The 26,216-nt window shown below is 40.8% G+C and overlaps 1 protein-coding gene across 1 annotated transcript in view; it reads left to right on the forward strand.

Moving 5' to 3' along the window:
- LOC139201740 (UPF0606 protein KIAA1549) overlaps window positions 1–26,216 on the forward strand; it is a 34,846-nt gene that overhangs the window by 718 nt on the left and 7,912 nt on the right. The window contains exons 2-13 of the mRNA XM_070831144.1: window positions 12,578–14,629; window positions 14,820–14,908; window positions 15,304–15,463; window positions 15,568–15,698; window positions 16,873–17,065; window positions 17,220–17,279; window positions 17,380–17,525; window positions 20,895–21,072; window positions 21,926–22,110; window positions 23,827–24,000; window positions 24,227–24,517; window positions 25,655–25,884. Of these exons, the coding sequence (XP_070687245.1) occupies window positions 12,578–14,629; window positions 14,820–14,908; window positions 15,304–15,463; window positions 15,568–15,698; window positions 16,873–17,065; window positions 17,220–17,279; window positions 17,380–17,525; window positions 20,895–21,072; window positions 21,926–22,110; window positions 23,827–24,000; window positions 24,227–24,517; window positions 25,655–25,884 (3,889 nt within the window). The remainder of the gene's footprint in view (window positions 1–12,577; window positions 14,630–14,819; window positions 14,909–15,303; window positions 15,464–15,567; window positions 15,699–16,872; window positions 17,066–17,219; window positions 17,280–17,379; window positions 17,526–20,894; window positions 21,073–21,925; window positions 22,111–23,826; window positions 24,001–24,226; window positions 24,518–25,654; window positions 25,885–26,216) is intronic.

The following is a 26,216-nucleotide window of genomic DNA, read 5'->3' on the forward strand; positions in this document are numbered from 1 at the left end:
TTAAATATTTGAACCTATTTTTATTTTTTTTCTTTAAACTTTGTTGGCAGAGGGTAGGTTTGCAGAGCATGAATGCACATTTTCAGCAATATTTGACAAGGTTACTCATAGTCACATCCAGGAGGGGGTTAGTACAAATACGGTCTTGTTTACGGACCACTGAGCAGCTGCATTGGCACAGTTGAGTTTATTATGTGCCTTGCTCAAGGCCAACTCAACCAGCGACCTCATGAGCTTGCTGTCCTAACCTCCAGACCACTGTTGCCAACTCCTCTACTTAAAGCTCGTCAATAGGAAGAAATAAGAGCTGACATATAGCCCCAGTTCTTCTAAACTTCTAGTTTAATATACAGTTTGAAATAAAAACGCCTATGTCTGGTAGTTTAACTTTGCATGAACTTTGTTATCATTTTCACGTGAGCAAAGGCAGGGCTGCTATGTGACCTTGGATAGTTGTGATTTTCTTAATGAAGATAATTACATGTTGAATTGTGGATTTTCACAAGAGGCATTGTGGCTCTAACCTCACGGTGCACAGACTGTGGAGGTAAACCAATTTCCAGTAATTAGAGAAAGAGAAAGGGTCTAAATCTGTCCGCTTGATGGGTGTTTTCCCCAGGCTTACTTTTATAGGTAGTGACATGATCCCACCAACACCCCCAACCCCCCATCCCCCTCATTTCAAGAGCAGCCAAAAACTCATGATATTACGCTGTAATAGGATTATGTAGTCAATGCCAGGGTTGCGCAGGATATCAGGAATTAGAAAATCTTAAACCCATTCTCTTATAATTACACCACCACTCACAGCTTCTTAATTCACTGACTAATAATATGGACTACCAGCTTTATTCAAGTTATCACTCATGCATTTCTGAGGCCACTGGCAGAGAATCCAAGTTATGTTTCAGATATTGTCAGACTTGGGAGCTGGTATAGACAAAATGCAGTTAAGCTGTACTGTAAACATATTCAAATAATTGCAGAAGTTTGAAGTTTTGATATTTCTGCATTTGTAGAACAAAGCTTTCCAAACATAATTTATTGTTTCTTTTCATGTACAGCTTCCATTAGCTCTAGGATAGGATTTACCATTCTCTTCTTTAGTAAGTTCTTCAATCTACGTAATTGGGTAACTTTTAAAGTTAACATACATTTTGTTGCACTTCATGTTCCTCATTTCCATAGAAAACCTTCATTTGCATAACGACTTTATCGGGGTTGTTTCATCTCTTTCGGGAGGATATCCTCTGCCAAAGCAGAGAGGCTGACTGTGGTTGATATTTCCGTGTGGTTTTGATGATCACACTACAAGCTAAATGCAACACCTGGAGGAGCGCCTCATAGGCAGCTCTCCTGTGGCAGACCGTAAACCACTGCATCACATGAGAGTAGATTTATCAGCCATGGTTTGGACAGGTTTCACACAACCACATGCTGTTCTGAATTAGCCTGCTTAGCTTTGAACGTGCTACATTTGGGCAATCATTATTGCTGCATAATGGGAACGTCACAGGACTTAAGTATATATGTATTTTTATTTAAGAATTGTAATTGTAAAACAACAGGACTGTATAGTAAGAGTCAGGTTTGGAACATTTAGATGTGTAATATTGTGCAAACAGATAATTATGCTACATTGCCTTTTATAGTTTAAACTTTAAATAATTCTTTACTACTGTGTGTCGATGATGATTTTTTACAAGCTAAATAAGAAAAAAATGTCTCTTTGAAGCTGCCCTCAGTTTAGCTTATGCCACTAAATGGAAGCACTGTTATCAGCCAACTGCCCAATAGATTGGCTCTTTTGAAGATTGGTTCTTCTTTAGTACAAGAAACATAGCAAACAAGGCAATGAGTGGAATTTGAGTGCCATTTGTTCTCATTAGCGGATCTTCAGCTAATCTTCAGCTTCAATGTCAGATTCACTGGGTCATCTTAGGTCCTTCATTCAGGGGGAGAATCATCACTGCTCTGGGTTCAGTTGTGCCCTTTAAAAGAGCAGTTTAAGAATATTGGCTTTTACTGCTAATTATTTATATTAAGACTCATACTTGCATACTTAGACCTGTTCCTTTGTACAGTAAGTAAGTAGAGCTCATTAAGTTAAGCCATGAACAAACACTGTTTCATCTTGGATATGATTGTCCCTGCCTGTTGCACAAGACTAAACAAAACACTCTGCTGCTATGCCATAGTTATAGATACAATTAGTCTAAAACTTAAATTAATAAATGAATAAATAAATTAGTTAAACTCTAAATATTATGGCAACTTCCTACCCCAAAGTAGCCCTAGTTATTATATAACAGGAGGTGCTCATCATCTTTACCCATCACTATGCAGTTCAATTCATGCACAGGATGACAACTGTGTTTCCATGGTCTGTTTCTGCAGTGAAATCACCCGTCACACAGCTTTCCTCTTACATACTCAGAAAAGCTCACTTTATAGTTTCTAGGTCAAATAGAGCATGGCGACCTACGTATAATTGTTCCTCCAGACCCGACATCATACAGTAATTTTCCTCTTTCTTTCTTCCCTTCTTCTCTTGGTCTTTGTGGCCCTCTGCTCAAAAAATAGTTCCACATCTGTATCCTAAATCTAAAATGAAAGCTCTTTACAAATAAAAAGGACATAATTATAAACTTCATGAGTGATACTATAAAGTGCCTTTGCAATTTCGCCTCAGTCTCTCTCTCTCTCTCTCTCTCTCTCTCTGTCTCTCTCTCTGTCTCTCTCTCTGTCTCTCTCTCTCTCTCTGTCTGCGCTGCAGTGGCTGGCAAGTTCAGCACAGAAAGCTGCAGGCCAGCAAAGTCCTGGCTAATTACCAGAGCGGTCCGTTGCCATGTGAAATGTGATCTGTGTGGGATGACAATATGGCCATTCATTATTCATTAGAGTTGGGAGCCAGTTGCAGATCAATGGGCAAAACCTATCAAAAGCCAAACAGTGGTACTTTAGCTCTCACCAGGCCTGCAGCTTGACCAGAAAGATCTGTCCCAGAATGATTTGGAGAGCAGCGGAGGCTGGTCTGCTGGTCAAGGGTGGGTCAATGATCGCAGATGGACACATTTTAAAAACAGTCTTTTTTAATGTTGCTCTTCCACTTGCTAATCAGTATCCATCATCATCTTTCTGCTTTCACATTCACACATCATTTTTATACAGTCAGCTATTCTAAGGATGGCTGCAGTTTCATTTACCTAATTTTTTCCAGTTGTCTGCTATTACCTGCATCAGACTGGTAGGTTGTAGGTTGTGATGTGAAGGTACCATAGAGGGGTGCCTGTGAATGTACATCTGTTAGTGATTTTGTGTACCCTTTTTGAGTTTTACCAATTTTCCACTGCAATTTCAACATCCTACAAGTGTTCACACAACTCACTAGTGCTTTTTTTAGCGTGTGTTTGCTTTGTTTTTGTTTTTTTAAATTAATTATTAATAAGTTACCTCATTATGATTTGTTAACTGCTTTGGCGATCCTATTTAAATTTTTATTTTTGAATTTTGACTGTGTATGACATTGTTTTACATTGATTTGCTTTGTTATTTGATTCATTGCATAGCACTTAAAGGACACAGGCCACTCTACAACATTATTTATTTATTTACACAACAAAAGTTAGTATTATAACCATGTCTGACTCATTTAGCATTATTTAGGCACTGAAAGCATTTAAATTGGTGTTGTTCGAGAATCACCAAATGCAAGCTATTCTTCTTTGATATTCTGCCTGTGTCTATAATCTCAGCTGTAAAACTCAGATATCTCTCAGACTGTGATCTGACTAGAAACACTGTTGCTACACAAGCCTGCAGTAAACCTTAACTTTCACAAATAGCTTGCCCTGACTGTGCTTACACTCTTACTGTCATTTGCAGTCTGGCCAGTGTTGGGAGCTTGAAATGTACAATGCAAAGTTCACGATTTGGCAGAAAGGCAACATTGAGGCCATATTGTGCTGAGCCCAAATCACTTTGTGTGCTGATGAACTGCAGCTGATTATTTATATATTTATCAGAGCAGATGGTGCGGTTCAGCCCGCCTTCTTTTGAGCTACTCCAAGCTAAATCATTTTGGTTTGGACCTTTCAACATCACAGTAACTATTTATAAGTAACTAACCCTGCACAGATATTTCCTCTATTACCTATTAGAAACTGTCTTCCTTCTGAGAGAGCTTGACCTAACTCAGCAGACAGTGTTTGTTCTCCCAAGACCTAAAGTCTGAGAGTGGTCTGTGCTGGGAGGACTAAGGCAAAGTAGAGGAAGGTGCTGAGTGACACAGTCCTCTGGGCCTCTCTGGTTACAAGTCTTTGCCTTCCTCTCTTTCGAAGAAAATCAGGACTGCAGAGAGCAAAGGATTGTACCCAAGTTTGGGAGTGTGTGTGTGTGTGTGTGTGTGTGTGTGTGTGTGTGTGTGTGTGTGTGTGTGTGTGTGTGTGTGTGAGAGAGAGAGAGTGCTTGTCCCTGTGTGCATTGTAACATAAGGCTTTTCTTAAAGAATGACACTTTGGCATTGCACCATCATAATCCACTCTTTGAAATTGGTCATACTATTCAGTATGACCAGTATTCAGTATTGAATTCAGGGGAGACTCCTGTGAGTGTGCTGGTTGTGGAGCTCTTATGAACGTAACTCCTTAAATCTGTTATACAGTAGCCCGACATGCTACAAATCCCCAAAGACTTACTAAAATGTTCAGGAAAGTCAGCTTTCCTTGAAGCTAACAGTACCTTTAACTCAGATTCCCTCTCACTTCCTCTGTTACCTCTCTTCTTCTTTCTCAATTAGACTCTCACACTACTCCACTCCCTTCCCCTTATCCTGCTCCCACTGTTGTTGCTCTCCGATTTATCTTATCTTATAAAGTATTCCCTAAGGAAAACAAAGCAAGGGTCACATAAATGTTTGATAAACAGCAGGCAGGTCTCCATCCTTAGGCTCATTTTTGGCCAAATCAGACACTGAATTAAATCATGGTAGATGTTGTCTACCTCTCCAACTACAAAATGTTATGTTAGCCTTACATTTATTGACCTATTAGGTCATGGGAAAGATTTGGATTAGCATTCAAGCCTAGATTCTATTTCTACCTATTCTATTTCTAGCCTTCACTTTATTGTACCTAATCTTTACTGTTTGATCTAGGCTGAATTCGACATGTCAGTGCACTGGTGTAGGTTTATAATAAATGGACCCTTTCCCTTGTCAGGTCAAATGATCGGGGGCTGCTTGAGCTTTGGCACAGAGATTGATCTAATTGAACTTCACTGATAAAAACAATGGAATCTTTCCCATCTTAAAAGCCTCCCCGATAAACCAAATGTCAACACAGCCCTATCTTGATCGTTCGACTGCAGTCAGCATACGCAGCTCCTGCCAACTGAAAAGAGCCAGTCACGCAATGGGCTTAGCTGAAAACAGAACCATGTGTGGGGTTGTAGTTAGCTAGCACTAATACCAAAAGACCCTTTCTTCTCTCTCCTCTTTTTTTTTTTTTTTTTTTAAATAACACAACCATTAAATTACTTTTTTCACAATGAGGAGTCTGGCAATCATAGGAAATGATATCATTAGAGGACTCTGTAATTGGTATCTCAGATTTCTCAACACACATGGGAATGTATATGTGCATTATTCTGTGTGATGTGTGCACGAGCACACACATGCTCACATCTGTGTGCTTCACAGCTGTTTAGCTGACATTATTTAGTACAGCTTTATGTCCTTTAACTCGGACATAATAACTCTTGCCCTCAAAAAATGAGCGTGCTCATCCTTTCACCAGGCAAATCATAAGCCTAGTTGTTTTGTCCGTCACCTTTCACATGCCCAAATACTCCACTGCATTAAAGCACAGCGATTCAATTCAGAGTATTGTCTTGTTCCCTTTGTCTGTGTATATGAGTGCAGAGTCTGGTCGAGGAGAGGAGACCAGGGGAAGGTATTTTCTATGATTCAATTCCAGACATCAGCAAAGGGCTGTCTGCACACAGGCATTATCAGGTTAATTCAGTTTCAGCCGTGGGATCAGTAGTCATGAGAGGACAGCAAAGCCAAAATCACATTTTACCTTACTCAGAGGCACTTGTGTGTTGCTATCTTTTCTCAGTTTTCACTGTTTTTATCGTTTACTCTGTAGATTTTATATTGAAAACACAGAAAACTACATTAAAAAATATATGAAAAATATGCCAATAAGAAAGAGTTGCACTGCAATAAATGCAATAGTCAAAGCAAAACATTTCTGTCCCTCTGTATTACAAGAGACATCTAAACGTATTCTTACTCATCTGTGAGTTTGATGAGGCTATTCAATACAATCCTCCCACTGTGACTGCCCTTTAAGAAACAAACCGTTAGCATTCTGCAAAGGTTAAATGAAACACGTAAAAGTAAAACAAGCAAAACAGAAATGTGATACCAATGGGAACACCAGAGTCAAATACGAAAGGCATGTTTCCTCTGCCAACCTTGTTTGTATGTGTGATAAGGTCTTTATTCACACACATGGGGCCTCTGTAGAACTATTCTAAATAGTCAGACTCAGACACATATATGGGTTAATGGAGAGCTGTGATAATATGATTTTACCAATATCCATTCTGGGTAAATGGGTTAGTGCTATTTCAGATGCTTGAAGTTGTGTTTGCCATCAGTACTGTCTCTCTACCCTGTCCCATTTCTTTTATTCAATTGTGGGGATTTTACAAAGGAGCATCAGATCAGCCAACAGCAATAATAATCCCTCTCTTGGCAGAATCCTTTTTCCATGATTGCTTGCAGTGATCCAAGCCTGCAACCGGATGTATAGACAGAAGAAGAAACCAACCAAGCCCGAAGAAGAGCATTATTTTTGTGTCACCATCATCTGCTTCAATATGAACAACATGGGTTTTTACTTCACTTTTATATCAGCTGTTATATATGGAAATGTATTAATACATCTACAGCAAAGAGATACTTAGATTCTTTCTCAACAGAGGCATTCAGAGATTGTTGGGGGTTGGTGGAAGCAATATTTTGAAAGGGCGGCTTTGAGGTGTTTTTGCGAGGGGCTTTTTACACTGTTCAGTTTACACGGAAGATTCACGATGAGACAAGGTGAAAATTGTATCTACTTGCAAAACACTGTGGTCTGCAATTGTCCAAAACCTGCCAGTTGACACCGCCACCACTGCCGCGTTGCACCGCCACTAGATGAGACAGCGTATCGCCAACATGGCATTTACTGTATCAGCTTCCTGTTGAAAGCATTCATTTCTGCCAAGAATACAGTGAACACCATGTTACCGCCATGTATGGCTAGCTGCTGTCCTGAGGTTTCTGTGGACACTGGCACTGAAATGTTAGACGGAAAACTGCTCTGAATTTCCCTCTGTGAAATTATCAATAGTCACTTTCAAGTTGTTTGATCATAAAATGTTTATTTCCACCATATATTTTAGGGTTCTCCAATTCAGGTAGAAAATTCACCTCCCTAACATTCAAAAACTATATTGAAGTTCATTTAGGTCAGGTTAGGAAAAGAAAAACTGAAATCAAGTCAAAAACTAGTCGCTCAAATACACTTGATTAATAATCAGGTCTGAACTCAAGGGACGGATGGCAAGACAATTCTGAATCTGACTTTGAGAACCCTAAAATGATCCTGGAAATAGGGTTTTTGGAATTGTACATCTTAAAAGTGACTTTTGAGAAGTTCACAAAGTGAAGATTCATACAGATTGACAGTCAGACATTCAGTGAAATACATTCTGTGGTATTCAAAGTTTTCATGAAGATTAAAATTAAGATTTTCAAGATGAAATGTCAAAATTCAGTAGTCAGATGCTGATATACATTATTTCCAATTACTATGGCAATGATTTGTATTTTGAACATCATATTACTAGCCATGGCATTTGTTTGACACTTATAATTGCTATAGACATGGCTTTTTTGCTACCTGGGAAACTAATGATAATGACAGTATCATCATTAGTCCAGTTAAAACAGATCTGTTATTTGGCATTCAGTGACATGCTTTATAATGATATAACACAGAATAATAAGCAACATGAGTTTCAGGGACTACGATTATCCTATGATATTTTTCATGGGGTCGGTAAGGGACCTGAATAATGGATAAGGGCGCTGTGGCCCAAAAAAGGTTGAACTACTGCTCTACATGACCTTGCAGTTGCTGCTGTGCATCATTGGACTGATAAATGAATAGAGGTTATAACACAATAACACATACACACATACAGTAAAAGGCCTAGAGTAAATGCCTAGAAACTTGTTGGATATGTTAACTTGCCAATTTGGTCAAATGCAAATTTATTTCAGTTCATGTACAAGGCAGCTATTCATTAGACTCAGTCTAGGCTAAAAGACACATCAAGGCCTGATGAATAGAAATGGAATCTCATTAGCCTGGGATTTTTCATGTGATGAATAAATGAAAACCTGCATTAATTCTTCAGTGTTATCAGAATAATGAGACTGCTATATTTTTTTCGTTTGTGTGTTTTATGAGCAGATGACCCAGGGTATTATAACATCTTTCTGATTAAGGTTATATGAGTCTTTGTAAATTAGACATATAGTTTATTGCTGATGTAAGAACTCGCCTGACCCTGTTTCTGTTAGGAGGTTTTATTGGCAGTGAAATGAGGATCTGTTGTGAAATTGATTCATGTACTCTAAAGTGAGGAAAGGTGACTGAATGGGACATTGAAATTAGGGAGAGAGAAGAAAGAACTATACAGGGACATCTACATGTCAAGCATTTGACATTTATGCTCTCGTGACCTGATATTTAAAGGTCTCCCTGTGCATGGGTGTCAGTGCTTAGTTTCATGGACAGGCCCAACAATGAGTGGCCAGCCGAGTGTGACACACTCGTGTTTCGGGGGACAGGTGGCAGCGCTGCTTAGTCTTGACGGCCTTTGTCAATTACTGTAATGTCAGCCCCAATTCAGTCCAATCTCACTTGGTCGGTGCCCGGCTGCTGTCTGTCGCACTGAGCTTTGGCTGCCATTACCTAAGATTAGCCATCATGTATTAAGACCATGACTACTTAATTATTAAGGATAACTAGCCGGGCCTCGCTACAATCATAATTCAGCTTTAGCGTAGCAGAGTTTGGATGTTATGTTGTAGGTTTTTGTTTTAATTGTTTATAACAAGATTTTTCTAACTTTATTTTTAACCCCATGAAGTTGAAATTAAACAGCAATGTTGTAGTTGCACTATGTACTCTGTCTGTCTGTGTCCCATGTCCTTAACTACCACCATTATTATGATCATCATCCTCACAATTGTCATCATCAGTACAATTATCAGAATTATCATCAGTCACCTGCCAATAATGGACTTTGTCTTAATTAGCTTGATGTATTGTCATCCATTCATGCATGCTTAATTGTCCTAAATGTGACCATAAAAGGATTAGTTTATCACTGTAGGTGTGTGTTGAGATGAGGTGACATTTTGGGGTCATGCACCACAGAATGACCTCAGACATCAGCATGATCTTCCAACAAACATGGTTTCCTACTGAGCTTGCCTGTATAGTCTTTGTCTGTACATTTACATGCATCTGTAGCATTCAAAATGCTGGCCTATGTTTGTTTACAGCCAAAGTCACATGCAGTGTTGATAAGAATAATGTATGTTTCAGTAAACAGAGAACGACGCACACATTTGTCCCATGCTGTGCTTGGGCTAACACAGATTATGATTGTGACAGTGGGCTGTAGAAGACTTGACAGAGCACAGCACAGCAAATGCTGCAGCTTCTTATTTCCATGCTCTGTTCTTGTGAATATTTATAACTTCACAAAACCGAGAAATCAGGCCAACAATAAACAGCCTGTATAGAGCAGGCAACTAGATCCTCCTATTAATGGTCTGCTCAGAGTGTGTGCATCTGCCCAGCTGTGTGATAGGCCTACATCCCAGGAGGATCAAACACTTGGCACAACAGACAAAGAGCTGTGTGGCATTTTGGAGAATGTTGCAGCACAGACTAGCCTTCAGAGAAGAAAGTCTTGGCTTTTCCTTTCCAATCCTTTCCAATGGGCTCTGTTATAATTGCATGTTGACTTAATTAAGGTACCAGTGTAGGTTATAATTAAGTTGGGAGGTTTCTCCTGGGCCAAGCCAGAGGCAGTCTTCTTGTATGAAGCGATGCAGTAAATTGAAGATGACGCTCCAGAAGTATATTCTTTTCTGTTTATGCTTTTTATAAGTGATCTGTTCTGTGTTCCCGTGTTAAAAATAGGTCCTCTCCCTCAGCTGATCCTGAGGCTGTTTTCAAGTGTGTGTGATTCTGCGGAGCCTCTCTACATTACAAAGAGCAGCAACATTACCAGCAGCTGTTGAGTCACTATGTAAAGGCGGTTGGTTGCCTGCTTCTGGCAGTAATGGCACCTTTAAAGTTTTATTCTGTTCAATACCTACTTTCAGGGACAAAATACAAGGCGTGGACTGCATTGAGCTTTAACAGAATTATTCTGGAGCATCTTGGTAGACAAGTGGTTGCAGCACATGCCATGTGGCTGTACGATTGCAACTGTTGCCTGTTGTTTTAAGCTCTCTGTGCGTATGATGGTTCATTTCAGTCTGTAATTCCAAGAACTATAAGCTAGCATCTCCTTTAATGTAAGTAGGACCTTAACTTATCTCCCTTTGTCTGTCCTGGCAATTATCTGCCAACATCTCCTCTGTCACTGCACTGTGAAGGCAACCATGCATAAAGATTTCTTTCAGCAGAACCATGAAACTGTTTGGGCTTTGAATGTTAATCTTATTGGAAATGTCTGAAACACATTTAAGCATCTAAAAGAAACAATCTTATACAGCTACATGGTACTGTTAAAAGGTCTATTACCATGGACTATTTAAGAATTAGCCTGCTCTTTTCCCTTCAGCTCATGTAGACCATGATCACATAGAGGAAATCAAGACACTTCCCAAATTAAATCATGCATGATACACTATGTTATGCAACATGGAGAGAAAGGCCCCTGGCACTCAAATTAAGTTGGAAATGTGTTGCATAAGCCACATTTGCCATTTCAACATTTTGGCTGGTCTAATGTCACCCTTAAGGATTTTAATGTTGTGTGTAAGAGGTCGAGTTGCTTCCTGATGAGCTGAAAATTGCACCATCCATCACTCCAAGGTCAGGTACCGTAAAAAAGGCTAGGAGATGTTCTCCCCGGAGTGTATCGGTAAAGAGCTCAGGCCATCAATGTGCTGAGCCAGAACAACCACTCATTCCTTCTGAACATATGGTCAGTGCAAACATGTCAGCATATTTCCTTACTGCAGTTCAAAACTGGAAGTGTGGAAAACAACCATTGTCAGCTTTTGTTATGATTCGACATTGCAGCCTAGCAGGGTCTTTTCATTGTGGTAGTGTATTAGCTTGTGAATGTTTCCTCCCTCCCTCCTCTTATTGGCATTTTCCTTAGCTGTAATGGTTCCATTTTGTTGCCACATTAGCAAATGGGGCATTAGTTAAAGTGGTGATCAGGTCTAATGATTTTTCTCAGAGGTCAACAAGCATGCAGTGAAGAGGTAAAAGGTAGTTGTTTTACATGTTGCAGGTTCCTGTAATATAAGTAGACGGAGCTGGTTGAATAGCTAGCGTTGTCTCGTAAACCAATTACGCTATTTCATAGATCTCAGATTCCAACTTGAATCAATACTTGTAGTTTATAAACCATCTGTCAATATAGTATTGATTTTGTCTAAATATAGGCCAATGTCACATATAACATTCTAAACCCACCACAGCTTTTTCCTACAGATCCAATGATGTGTCTTGCTGTACTGTGTAGTCTATTTATCACTGTGACCTCTTGTCCAGAGGTGAACAGTGGTACAATGAGTCATTTCAGGATGAATGGTAATCCTATACATCATCCTTTTGAGCAAGTCAAATATTTTTTGGTATTTTATAACCGATCAATGTTCATTTTGGTAATTTAGGGCCCAGAGGTCCAACACCGTTTTTTTAAATTCCAAATTGAAGTCATCCCACTGATGTAATGCCTTTGTTGTTCATGTCCAGTTATACAACATAGCTTACAGGAGGGTGCCTGCCTGTCTGCCCTGCAAAGTCATGTTTGGTCTCATTCTGCCGCTCTGTTGAACAGTTTGGCCACACTATTCGTGTTAAAAGTGATAGAATTACAGTTTATTGAATCTTAAGGTTTGCAACAGACCAAAATGCTGTCATGTGTATAAAAGCAACTTTTCTTAATCACTTACATCCAGAAGTTGTGGAGAAAATAGATATTTAGACTTACTTTCTAAACTATATTTGTACCTCCAAATATACAGTGCATTATAAATAAAATGTATTATTATTATTACTTTCCATAATAATCAAGCAAAGGTCCTTAAAATTAGTGAGAAATCTGATGGAGTGTGGAAATGATAACAGTCAGTAGTAGCAGCCTAGTTTGAATTACAGTCCAGCCCTCATCCCTGTATTTTACTTTGTTTGAAGTCAACCATGAGTATTTCTTTCACTCAGTACTAAACTGAAGCGTTCTCTTTGTTCCATTGCAGATGAGTCTCTGATAGACTCCACACACCACCCCATGGGATTTCTTGGAGATGCTCCAAGTTCAACAGGGTCATCACCATCAGCCTTACCAGTGTCACATTATACTGCCTTTGCAAGCCCAGACTCACCTGATGCCCTGCCATCCATCTCTGAACATCCTCTTTCCACTTCATCATTAAGCCCCCTCAAACCTATATTGTGGTCTAGTCCACAGTTTGAGGCACCAGCTAAACTTTCCACAGACTGGAAGCTGGCCAGGACAAAATCTGGCGAACAGTCTTCCTCTCTCTCTGCAACTCCTACTAGATCCAAACTGCAGCCTCAGTCAAATACATCCATAATATCACCTCAGTCAGGTCTAGATTCTGAGCAGAAAGCAACTTTCAGCGAGCAGCAGGATGGCGTATCAGAGAAAACCCCGGCCATTGTAGCCTCACTTTCTGGTCAGCTTCTTGAACCTCATAAAATGGCTTTTGCTGACTCTCATGATGACTCTTACAGTGATATTCTGGGTGTGAACCCGCTGAGCCTCAGCAGTGCCCCCTTGGAGGAGGATAAACCAACGAATGGCATAAAGATGCTATCCAACCCAGATGAGATTCTGGCCCCTGGCTACAATGTGCCTTTCATCATCCCCCACCCTACATCACCTGTATCAGAATCCACTGAGGTTTCTCCAGAGGACTTTTACCCCACCAACACCATGGAATTGGACTGGGGGTCTGGGGACTATTTGGAGACCATGTCATTCATGAATTCAGATGGAGATGACTACGCTCTGGTCACCAAGGTGCCCTCTGACTCTTATGATCTGGAGGACTATACAGAAAGCTATGACACATCCTTCCCTTCCAGAGTGGGCATATCCCCTTCCTCCATGCAGCATTTTCACGTTTCACCTTCTCCCAGCCTCATGACTGCATACAGCACCATTGTTCCACATAAATCCATCTATCCTTCCTCTTTTTCCTCCACAATTCACCACACACTCGAACCTACTCCCCAAGCTAACAGTGATATACCCGACGCATCAGACATAGATTGGCCCGATACTTTCACAATTCAACCAACAGACGTCCTGTTACCTGACATGAACAGCCTGGAGTATTACACCACTCAGTTGACCAAGGAGAACAACAGCTCGGACACTGGAGCTGAACACAGAGGCAACATTACTGTGGTGTCCGTCAGCACTACAGACATCACACCCGCCAACAGCCTCTCAAATGATACCAAACAGACTGAGGATGAATCCTCCAGTGATCTGTCGGGATTTGAGCCTCATGACGAGTCAACCACCGTAGTAACCACAGAGGAGAGTCCCCAGCTGATCAATGCCACTGAGCCTTTTCTGGATCCTTCCATAGTCCCAACCCACTTCTTTGATCCCTCTTCTTCTGTTTGGGGTGGTCAGGTGTCCACCACAGATTGGTCTGATCCTACAGTAACTGTTGGCCAGGATGGCACTGTGTTAACAGAGGCTATGCTACCCAGTGCGACACCTTTGCTGCCAGATGAAGTAACGTCTTCCTCCTCTCTGACAGATGTCCACTGGTTTGTTACAGACTCATTCCCCCAAAGTACCATACACACCTCTTCTGTCTCATCTGAAACCACAGCCATCTCCCCTGTTCCCACTGGCCATGCTGCCAACACCACAGCTGGTACAACAGACACAACTTCCCCAGACATTACTTTCACAACTGAACAAACTCTCAATTTAACTTTAGTCTCAACTGAATTGGCGTCGAATTTTACTTTGGTCCCCCCAGTCATGTTGGGTGATCAGGGAATGACTGAAGATGGAGTTGACATCCCAGCCACAATGACCTTGATCTCAACTAGCAGTGAAGCTAATACAGTCTCTGCTGTACCCACAACTGCAGCTGCCACCACCACTTCTCATCAAGCCACAACTAGAACTACTGCCACCGCTGAAGCCTCAACTAATGTTGGCATCATCTCTACCACCAGTGGAAAGAGCACAACTACAGCGACAACATCAAGACAGTACCTCTGCACCCTTGACAGGCCTGCATATTTAGTAAAAATTGGTACGGTTGGCATTTAATTATGCTTTGTGTTATATTACAACACACTGTTATGTAATCTACATGTATGCTGTGCAGTGTGTATCCAAATTCTGAGTTAAAACTAAACTAATGTGAATTTGAAATGCACATATATGAGGACTTTCTTATAATATAATTGGACTATAACCATTCTTATGCTTTCTTTCTGAAGGTTTTCCCTCTGGGGCCACTGTTGGGTATGCCAAAACACAACTGAGAGATATATTGAAGGCAGAATTCAACAAGTCAGTGGAGCTGCAGGTAAATTTATTTAGATATTTAATTGATTTTGAGGTAATAATGGAAGCTGGGACATGGAAGGACATACAATGGCAACACAGGCACATTATGATGTAAAAGAGATCCCATTACAATATAAAATGTCTTGTAATGGACCTCACATACAGTATGTGTATGTGTTGGTTTTTGTGTGAGTGAGTGTGTGCAGATGAACCACGAGGGGCAGAACACTTCCTGAGTCTTTTATCTGTGGTGGTTCTGTGATAAACAAACCACAGGAGTAGTCGTATCAGGAGCCACAAGATTGCGATGAGCTCTCAAAAGCATCAATGTATTTAACACGAGCCACTTATCTGGGAATAAATGACTGTGATGATGATTTGTCTATGTCATTTATTCCTGCTTTGTCCGTGAAGGTTGTGGACCCCCCACCAAGGTTTGTGTTTCGGGTGGTGTCTGGTCCGGTTGTATACACAGCCATATCTGTCATCAATGCTCTGCGAAGGTCTGGACGCCGCTTCTTATCTGTGTCTCCCAACTGGACAACACCAGATAGAAAATATCAAATTCACACAGGTAAATGACCTTTCGACAAGCTGTCTTGTTGTCAACATTTGAATAGTTTGTGATAACCTTTATTTTCAAACTTGATCTCAAACTCTTGTTTTCACTCCGTGCAGTGCTACAGTTTGTTCCCAGTCACACAGATGTGCGGTTTTGCAACTTCAGTGAGAGCATTGAGAAAGGTTTGACCATGGCCTTTGCAGAAGTGCGTCGGCGCTCAAAGGATTCAACCAACTTCACGGTGCATGTAAGTGGGAGCAGAGAAGCATGAGTGTCCTCGCAGCAGACCTCAAAGCTGAATGACCTGGTGCTGGTAATCGCTCTAGTTGCCTTCTGAATAAAAGCCCTTGTCTGCCAGAGCTGCATAACTCCAGTGGACAGTTAACAAATTGTATTATCAGTCTGTCTGAAAAGGAAAAAGTTTTTTTGTCAAACAATGAAATTGGATCGCTACAATATTTGTGCATTGCCTGTTGCTTGTTTGCTGAGTGAGCTGACCCCAGACTGCCTTCAGTCACTTCACCAGTGAATGGCTGTGATTGTAGCAGCATAGGCTTTTGGATTTTCAGTAAATGAATGCAGAAATAGTTGCCTGGAGAGTCAGAAAAAGCTAGTTTGTTAACATCATTGCTCCCATGGAGTCAGATTCCTTCCATCCATCCATTTTCCATAATTTATGAGGTCAGGGTTGCAATATCAGCATGGTAAGAATGCAGTAGTATCCCAAGTGCCCTAAGCATTTCAATTGGCTCCTTCCAATACAAAAGAGAGGCTATTCTACTACAAACTTCTTTTAGATGTCCACGCAACCTTTGAGCACAGACACCCAGTAAAGGAAGCTCATTTTGGTCAGCTGTGCCTACAATCTCAGTCTCTCTGTAACTACACAGAGGATATGACCATAGGCTAGGGTTCAGGCATCTTCAAGCTCAGCTCTGTCCTTACTGTGGCTGCCCCTGTGGACAGCACACCAATCCTTCAGCCCATGTCATTCTCCATCTTACCACCACTCATGAACAAGACCCCAGGACACTTCACTTGGATTCTTGTTCTTGATGGAGTTCATGCTCTAGTTGTTGAGTATTAAAGAAGCTTTCTGCTTGTTAAAAAAGAGCTTATTTGTTAATGTAGTTAGTTTGCTATAGTAGCATTTTTCTATAATCATATGACAATAGTTAGAATAAATGTAAGGATTAAATAAAGCATTTGTTGCAGCATGGAAATGTTTTATGAACAACTAGCAAACTGTGCCCCGGGCCACACTACCCAGTGATTTTTAGATTGGGAACTTTATTGTAACTCTTTAAGAGACAAGCGAGCTTTCCCAGAAACTACATCAACAGTAGAATGGAAAATGTTTAGTGCATATTATTGCATAATTGTCTGTCCGCTGAACACCTCTCTTTGTAATTGTGTTTTAGATTTTAAACATCACCATGGCTGCTCCTAAATATCAGGAACAAAGGCTAATGAGGCAGCCGGTGGACATCACCTTCACTGTGCGCGGTCCAAGGGGTTATCTGATGGGGTCAGAGGTCAGCAATGCCCTGATGAAGCTCACAGTGGTGGAATTCAGCTATTACATGGGCTTTCCTGTACTACAGATTGCTGAGCGTGAGTTTTTTCTCCCCATTTTCTCCCCATTTTTTCCCCCTTACTCACGTCATCTAAATTGTAATAACTGATGTGTTTTCTAATTCTGATCACCAACGTTGGACTGAATTCAGACCTTACTCTACTTAAACAAAATTGTGTACCTGTCCAACAGCTTTCCACTATCCAGAGTTGAACACCAGCCAGGTGCTTCGCTCCTCCTGGGTTAGAACAGGTATGAAGGTTTCAGCTCTTGGCATGGTGAAAAGCTTCTAAAGCTACTCAAGTCTGAGACTTTGTTCTGATACTCTGCGTGTTTCTGTCTGTGTTCATAGTGCTTCTGGGTGTGCTGGACCAGAAAGTGGGTGAGAGGACCTTCCAAGCCAGCATGGAGCGCCGGGTTGCCATGTTACTCGGGGAGGCAATGGGATCAGTCAGTCGTGTCAAGAGAGCTACCACTATAGGCAACAGCAGTGTTCAGGTACTGTATTTGTATCTGTGTCAATTAATTCAATACTGTGGTCATTCATTATATTCCCAACGACAGCCTTTGGAGAAGTTAATCCATGCAATCTACCAAACCTCACAAGAAATTCATGTTGATCTTTGACGTTTCTACAGTTAGCTATGGTTTTATTTTTTCATCTAATTTAATTTAATTTGATTTAGTTTTTCTTTATTTCAACATACTGTGTTTTAAGATTTCTCAAATCAAGTGAAACTAAATTAGAAACAAGTCAAATTGTCTGACCTTACAGACAGACTTTGCTACTTGTTTTAAATTAACATTTTATGGCCCAATGTGAGACTATTGGTTATAGGTAAAAAAACTAGTTACTAGTTTAATTTCTTGTTCATTGCACATCGAAACCTTCAAAACTCTTGGAAGTTTGTTAATGGATTACTCACTAAATCTTGAAAGCCTCCTTCCTTATACCATTTATATAATTATTCCCTGATGCAAGCTCCCTCTAACTACCTTGTGTGAGTACTGAGGCCTCATTATGTGAGCGTTGCAGTGTTTGTAACCACTGAAAGCCTTACTGCTTTACTAATCAGGCTCTAGCTTTTGTGGGTTCGCTCCGCACCTGCTCAGCTCATCTCAAAAGAGACAGGATAGGGCCCTGTCTCCATGGCAACAGCATCCCATTCAGCTCAGGGGCAAGCCTCTCAAAGACCACAACCTCACGAGTCCTAGTTGTTTCTCCTCTTCCTCATTTCTCCGGTCCTGTTACTTGATGTGAGCTCCTGTGAGCCACAGAGCCGCTAAGAGCAGATCAATTATTAATTGTTTCTCTTTCTCTCTCTGTATCCTGCAGTCGGGATGATTAAGAGTGTGTCTCTGTTGTTGAGAGGGTAGACATTATGGAGTGAGAGATACAGAGACGGGGGTGGGTAAAAGTTCCAAAATCACAGGCACAGGAAGAGCAAAACACTCAGATAAAAGAGACTTGTTATGGGAGGCGAGAGATGCATATTTCATCTGACCTCATGAAGTCTGAGTTCATGTGGTAGTCTTTTAACAGGGATGTTATCGCAGCGGTAGCAATCATCCTTAGATGAGTGGTAGCCTTTTTCTGACCTTTGTGCCTCCCGCATCGTTGTCTCCATAAAACCCACAGAGCATTTGAGGAAAACATGGGACCATATTGATGTCTGTCTCTGTCCTAAGATTAGATCTCTAATTTTAGGTTCTGGCATCCTTTCTGCCTTTCAAAATAAGATTTTACACAGTCAAAAATATGAATATGTGCTATGCATAGAAACCTTATTATCTTCCTACCAGCCTTGATAGGATACTGTCATTTGACAGGCTAGTTAGTTTTTTTTTACATTTCAAAGCCTCATCTTTGAGTGCCTGTTGGATATGATGAGAGTGAGGTGACACAGACTAAGCGTCTGAATTTCAGAAGAATCCTTTGTCTCGCTTTCTTACACACGTATACACAGTCGCATATCTCAAACAGATGCCCTAGACCGTCATGACAGAATCAGTGTGGTGTTGTCACCTATTAGAATACCTTATGAGTCTGCCTGGACAAATAAAAGAGGAGGCTGAATTGGGGTCGTGCAATAAAACACACATTCACACTGCCGTCTTTCCACTCTAATAACCGTGCATGGACTGAATTAGAACCTGGATGAGGGAGCTTGCCCAGCCGTTTTTCTGTGTCAACCCAGGCATGACCTGCGCTTTACTCTTTCCAGTAATGCAGACAGCAGACTGTGCTGTGCCTCAGGGCACCCAGAGGGAGACTGCGCACACACAGATATATTAGACAGCATGGAGAAATATTTAAACAATAAATACTCTGATGGGAATACAGAACATGAGTTGATATGTCATGAGTGTGCTGTTTCTATATATTTGTGTTTGTGTGTACATTTGTCAGTACATGTAGAACTTAAAACCAATACACAAAATAATGGAAACACCTCATGTTGAGCTCTTGAAGCTGTTATAAGTACATCTACTCAGGTGCCATGTTAAGTTTAAGAGGTGTACAGTACATACAAAACAATAAAAGTATTTGACATATAATTTCTGTGCTTGAAGACATTAAGTGAATGTGATGGTGCACTGCTATTTTAAAAAAGCGACAGATCAGAGAGTGAATCGTTGAATATGTAGTTTCACAGGGATGTGTTATCAGCGGCTTGCATATCACATTTTAATACAGCGTGAGGACACTAAGGAGGCCAAATAGTTGGTGCTTGAATTTTGTTTCTGCAGCCACAAAAACTTAAAAATGATTAATCTCACAAGATACAAATAAAAATGAGGTACCACACTCTCCATTAAAAAGTCATTTTTATTACTGAAATCGTGACACTTTGCATTAAAAATGGAATGTCTAATGAAGGTCCTAATGAGCAGAGGGTGTAGTGCCTCATCCGCCATGGATCCTACGTTCGTTTTTGGAAGTGCTTTTCCAGTTGCCTCAGCACTGTCTGTTGGGACACAATTAATGTTAATTTTAATGGACTTGGGGATAAACAAACGGGTAAAAAAACAAAGAAACAAGTTTCATCAAAAGAGATGCAAAGACCTTTAACAAGATAATTGCTAAAAACCACAAAACTGAGGATTCCAAGCAAGGGTCCCTTCGCAATATGAATAAGTAATAAGGTTTATTGAGTGTCCTTCAGCCTTTTTCCGACATCTGGACATGTTTATGTTTGGAAAAAGACATAAGATGCCACGATGTCTGCTAACTGCTCTAAAAGAGCAGTGGACAGTACCGGCAGCCTTCTCATAGCAGTCAGTAGGCCTGGTGATTGCTTTGTGTAATTGTATGCCAGCCAATATATAATATAGGGCCCTGGCATCCTTTCCACATACAAGACAATGTGTCCTGTGGAACAAGGAGTGTTTCCTCATTATTTCAATATACCACTGTCCCCAAACACATGGCTAAACAAACTGAAGAGTTTATTAGTTATTGAAGAGTTATTGAAGTGTAGGATGCAGTCAAAATCTCCCATGACCACGCCAATCGGCAAACTTCCTGAACTTTTATGGGAAACAGATTTCTATCATTTCTGCCACTTAAAGAAATACTCATTCTCCAGTAGCTCAATACAAACAATTCAAAACTTGGCTAAGAGTGTTTAGAGATGGATTAAAGTTGCTTTGAAGCCAAGGGGTGGCTTTAAATCTTATTAGGTATTGGATTTTTGTTCACTAACCTGCTATTTTATGAATCTGTACATCTCTCTGACTCTCACTTCGTCTGCACTGTCAAGAATAAAGCTTCTCATATCTGCACTAATTCTTATACTACACAATTCCATGCAGATGGTTGGGCAAATGACACACTGTACTTTTTCTGCTTTTTATCCCTCCCAGGTTGTAAGTTCGAGCCGCCTGGTGGGTGCGGACCATCCCTTGGAGATTGTGTATTTTGTGGAGCGTCCCGATGGTCAGAGGATGCCTGCAGTTGAAACAGCCAACCTACTCAACGGCCTGGACGTTCAAAGGGCCGCCATTATCCTGGGATATCGTGTCCAAGGCATCTTGGCACAGCGTGAGTACCTCTTGCATAGAGGATAAATGACATTCGAGGGCAGCAAAGTGATCAAGTGATTAACAAGATGGTCCTTGACATGGACAAACTAAGTGAAAGCTCCCAAGCATTCACATTGCTGTAGTGTCCTAGAGAAAGACACTGAGTAATAGAAAAGAAATAAAGTTTCCTGCCTGTGGATAAAGACAATAAAGAAGGGATGATACCACTGTGGTTTTGTTGGTATATGACTTATAATACATTGCACTGCTAGAACTGTTTGGCTCTTTGTTATGTGATTGGTACAGTTCAAAGTAACTTGTCAAGGCCTAGCTGGATTAACCAAGTAGTGCTAGATAGGTGTTGGAACAGAGGGATACAGAAAGAAAGACAAAGAAAGCAAAATTAGGAAAACAGTTCATAAGAATCTAGTAAGAAATAAGAAAGATACAAGCTGGCTTAATATGTTCCTTTGTATGTTTATAGTAACATTTGAGCTAATTATCTCCCTCTGTACACGCTGTACCAAAAGCCTGTCTTCCTCATTAAGAATCTAAACAAGGGATGAAGGCCTAATGAGAGCCCCTCAAGGGAGCTCTGTCTCTGCACTGACTGTGTTCTCTTTCGGTACTTTCCCTGGGGATGAATTGAGTTTTAATTAAGACTAATGAAGGTCTGCATTAAAGAGTACAGCAGTGAGACAAGAGCCAGCACACCGACGCTACTGCATGTTTAGCTGTGCATTCTTAAGGTTTTTGTTAATATCCTTAAAGGGAATAAAAGGACATGCCTGAAATATTGAACCACAAATCAGAACTGTGGTGCCTGAAGCTGAATGTAAAACCAAAAAGTCCCTCAATCTCTTTGTCTGTAGCTGTAGAGAAGGTGGCATCCCCCTCCTCTGAGACTGAGAACACCAACCTGTGGATCGTCATTGGGGTGGTGATTCCCCTCCTCGTGGTCATCGTCATCATTTCCATCCTGTACTGGAAACTGTGTCGGACAGACAAGCTGGAGTTCCAGCCAGACGCCATGACCTCCATCCAGCAGAGACAGAAGGTAGAGTTCGATCAGTGTTGTACAGTCTCTAACTCCATTGTGTCGGTGTGTCAAAGTCATTTCAGATTTACAGTTCATTTCTTCCAATGGCATATATTTGAAATATGTAAGTTCACAGTAACTGGCACCTCAGTCAGTTCTGTGAAATTCTTCATCAGGCTGAAAATTAAAAAAAAAAATCAAAGTGTTATTTTGTAGAATCATAGGAATAGTTTCACATTTTGGGAGAGAAGTAGTTCCACACAGCTTGTGACTTTGAATTTTAGTTTGGTTACAGATGAAACACTCAAGATATAACATGTCAACCAGGTTAGCCACGACCCCCTGCTATGCTGCCCCCAGATATGAGCGTGATATGGATCTTTTCATCCAACTCTCAGCAAGAAGCGAAATGACAGTATCTCTCAAAATGTCAAACTATTCCTTTAAATCAATGGCAGATTTCATTCAAGAACAGTTAAAAACGTAACCAGAAAGGACAGCTGTGATTGATTGGCAGTGATAATCACGATCAAAAGCATGCCAATGTATGTTTTTAAGTTGTTTTGTTATGCTGTGTTAAACAGCATTTCTGTGTTCTGCATATCTTGAGCAAAGGCTCAAGGCAGCAGATGTGGAAAGCCAGCAAGATGAGACCACTGTTAAACTAAATGAACTGCTAATTAATTAGGTGTATCTGTCTTTGCCATGATTGTGCTGGAGGACTCAGAGAATCTGGACCTCATCATTTCTTCTTTTAGATGGGATTAGTTAAACTTTAATGATCCCAGGAGAGAGACTTATTACAGGACATGAGCTGGATTAGAAGTCATGATGCTGCTAGTACATGAATTGGGCCCCTGCTGCTCCTTTGTTTTATTTAAAACTTTTTAGATATTTCCTTACACACTCTTTTTGCTTAAAGCACCAATAACAATCCTGCCCTTCACTTCCCCTTTGTCCCATTTTATTTTTAGTGAAATAATCACACTTGGCCGCAATGAAGCTGTTTCCTGTCTTAGTATTGCTTCTCTCAACAATTTCCTCTGGGATAAATAAAGTCATTCTTATTCTTATTCTTATTCTCTCACTCAGCACACATCCTTTTTCCCCTGAATTAATTGGCACAAGAGAGATTTCTACTGCTCTTTGAGGTCCCTCGCACTGTACTTGCTGAACAAAATACTTATTTTCAATAATGAAATGACAGGCTATATAGTCGCTGCTGAAAATGGGGTCAGGTTTACCAGAAAATCAAAGACCAAGAAAGCATTACGTGGCACTGACCTATGTTCTGGTGCTTAAATTTAGCAGAGCACTATGCATTTGACATACATACTGCATAGTAGTGCTAATTTATTGTGATACTGTCAGAGTAGCACACACGTGCAGTGCTCTTCCTCAGCTGCTGCTTCACAGCCCCAGTGGCTCTTTCATCATTAAGTCAGATGTTTCTGACACAGGAACACCGCTCCAGTCCCATTTTAAAATAGATATGTTTTTCATGTTGTTTTGGAAGGTGTGTATTTATTCAGCTTCCTGACGTACTGTTTGATCTTCCTGTCTGTCTGTGTCTGGCCTTCATTCCACATTCCCCTTCTTTTCTTTGCGGTTGAGCTGAGTTGTGAACTAAAGCCTTAATGCAATGAATCTAATGTGCAGAAGTAACTTACACTTAGCCTGCCCTCTCTGTTTAACACAATCATCTGTCACTTAACACCACTCCCCCTCTCCCAGTCTGCTGCCTCATTCAGAGAGTCAAGAACCTCCCTTCACCAGACACTCCCTCCAGCTAAAAAGCATGTAGATTTTAGTGAGGATGAGTATGAGGAAGAAGAAGAGGAGTATGAAGAAGAAGAAGAGGAGGAGGAGGAGGAAGAGGAGGAGGAGAAGGAGGTTAAAAGTGGGAAGGTACAGAGCAATGCCTAGTGGTTTCTAGAAGATGTAGAAGAGACCTACTTAATGTGTGTGTTTGCTGTCTGAACAGTAGTGGGTTAAATCCTGCACGGTTATATAAAGAAGAAAACAGTAGTCAGTAGTTAACAGTCTCGCTCCTGAGTTTTGAGATGTGTCAGATACAGAGACGGTAGCATCCTCACTATAAGTACTTATGCTATCCACCATTGCTTCTGCTTAGAAACCAGTAGCCCCTCCCAAGAGCAAACACACTATGAGCAGTGTGGAGGAAGAAGAGGAGGAGGAGGAGGAGGAGGAGGAGGAAGAAGAAGAAGAAGAAGAAGAGGAGGAGGAAGAGGAGGAGGAAGAAGACGAGGACAAAGATGGGCAAAAGAAGAGCTTTAAAGCGAAAGGAATTAAACTAGAAGAGCAAAGAAGACAAGAGAGCAAAGCAATGATAATGAAAACAGGAGGGATGAAGAAAGAAGACAAAATGAAAGTGTTGACTAAAGGGAGGAGAGCCAAGGAGGAGGTATATTGTGAAGTAGCCATAGAAACTAGCGCTTGTTAGTGTTAGTTAATAGGCATTAGGATCTGGGAGTGTTGGTGTGTTTATAGTCCATAGAGACTGAGGAATATACTATATCACTGTATTGTGAAGTGGTAGATTTATAGACGTCATTTTGCATGTATCAACTATTTGTTTTGATTCCCCAATTTGCCATTAGACCAAGCTTAGTAGTAATTAGTGAGTATAATGTGTGGGAGATATCAGTAGCTGTGTGTTTTCTTTCATTCAGCCCCAGTGTTAATTATAATGAAACGGCTTTTACTATTTCAGCTGCAGCTTGAATGCTTCCCCTTTCAATGACTGGCCTTGTTTATATGCCGTGGAGAGCAGCACGCACAAACATATACAAACACACACACACACGCTCTCTCTCTTTCTCTCTCTCTCTGTCTCTGTTCGGCTTAGCAGTTTTATACTGGCAAGCATCACACTGGATTAGCAGTTTTATACCAACAAGCCGCTTTTAAGCCAGACATTTTGCATCACAAAACTCAGCGAGTGTACGTATAATTCAGAGAATTAGCAGGAGCATGTCATGTAGCTCTTCTCTTCTCTTGTATACATATTTTGGTTCCACAAATCTGGAGTTTGAGTTGAGATCTGACGTCCTCTGTTTACTCGTTTGCTGTTGAAAAGTCCCGAAGGCTTTACACTCAAAAAGACTCACTGCTTCCATCTCCAGCCTCCGTCCCCCCCACCACCTCAAAGGAGAGCAAGCCGCTCAATGTTTCCCCACATCACTCGCCGTCCCTCATTTTTATATTTTTCCTCTTTATTAATTAATGTCTGTCTCCCTGCTGGACACCCATTCATCAGTATTTCAGCCTAATTATGTACTCATAGCTTGTCTTTCCATCTCTCCGGATATCACTTCACTCTAAGCTTTTGGTGTGAAGTGAACTTCAGTGCACCAGCTTTGGCTAGTCACTGTCTGAACTTGCTGCATATTTGGTGTAAACTGCAGATTGATGTCATTATACGTCAATGTCATATTTAAATATGATTCCCGTTAAGGATGATGAATACTGCTTTAATCACTACGTCCCTGACATAAGGAAAATATATACAGTGTTGTCTAACTCGTGTCTCTGTCCTCAGTTGCAGGCTCCCAGTGTGAAAGGCTTTGACTTTGCAAAGCTGCACCTCGGACAGCAGAGCAAGGATGATGTCATGGTGATTCAGGAGCCTGCACCGCCAGGGTCGGGCCCTGGACCCCTTCCCATGTCCATCAAAGATGGCCTCAGTCCATCTGAGAATGGGGAGATCCCGACTCCCATATCCAAAACCTCCTCCACCAAGGCGTCCCGTAGCGGTCGAAGGCGAGGAAGGTCAGTGCTCCTTTGTTGTACAGGGCAGGAGACTGAAAAACTGTTCATCATTAGCTCAAATAAATATGAAGAAATTAGATCATTAAATTACATCAGCTCATGTCTATATTATGCTGTCATAGGTTACATAACAGTAAAAAGTACCAAAAAGATGCCCTGAATTAGAAAAACCAGTTCATTTTAGACTAGTATTTTACTCAGTGATGGTCACTTGGTCATATTTCTTTATCCAGAACCTGGCCAAAACACTCACTGTTTAATTACATTCAGCTTCAATCCTCTATCTGATACAGATATTAAGATATTTATTTAGACTTTTAACAGAGCTTGTT

Source organism: Pempheris klunzingeri, chromosome 5 (genome assembly GCF_042242105.1).
Source record: "Pempheris klunzingeri isolate RE-2024b chromosome 5, fPemKlu1.hap1, whole genome shotgun sequence".
In the NCBI taxonomy this organism is placed as follows: Eukaryota; Metazoa; Chordata; class Actinopteri; order Acropomatiformes; family Pempheridae; genus Pempheris; species Pempheris klunzingeri.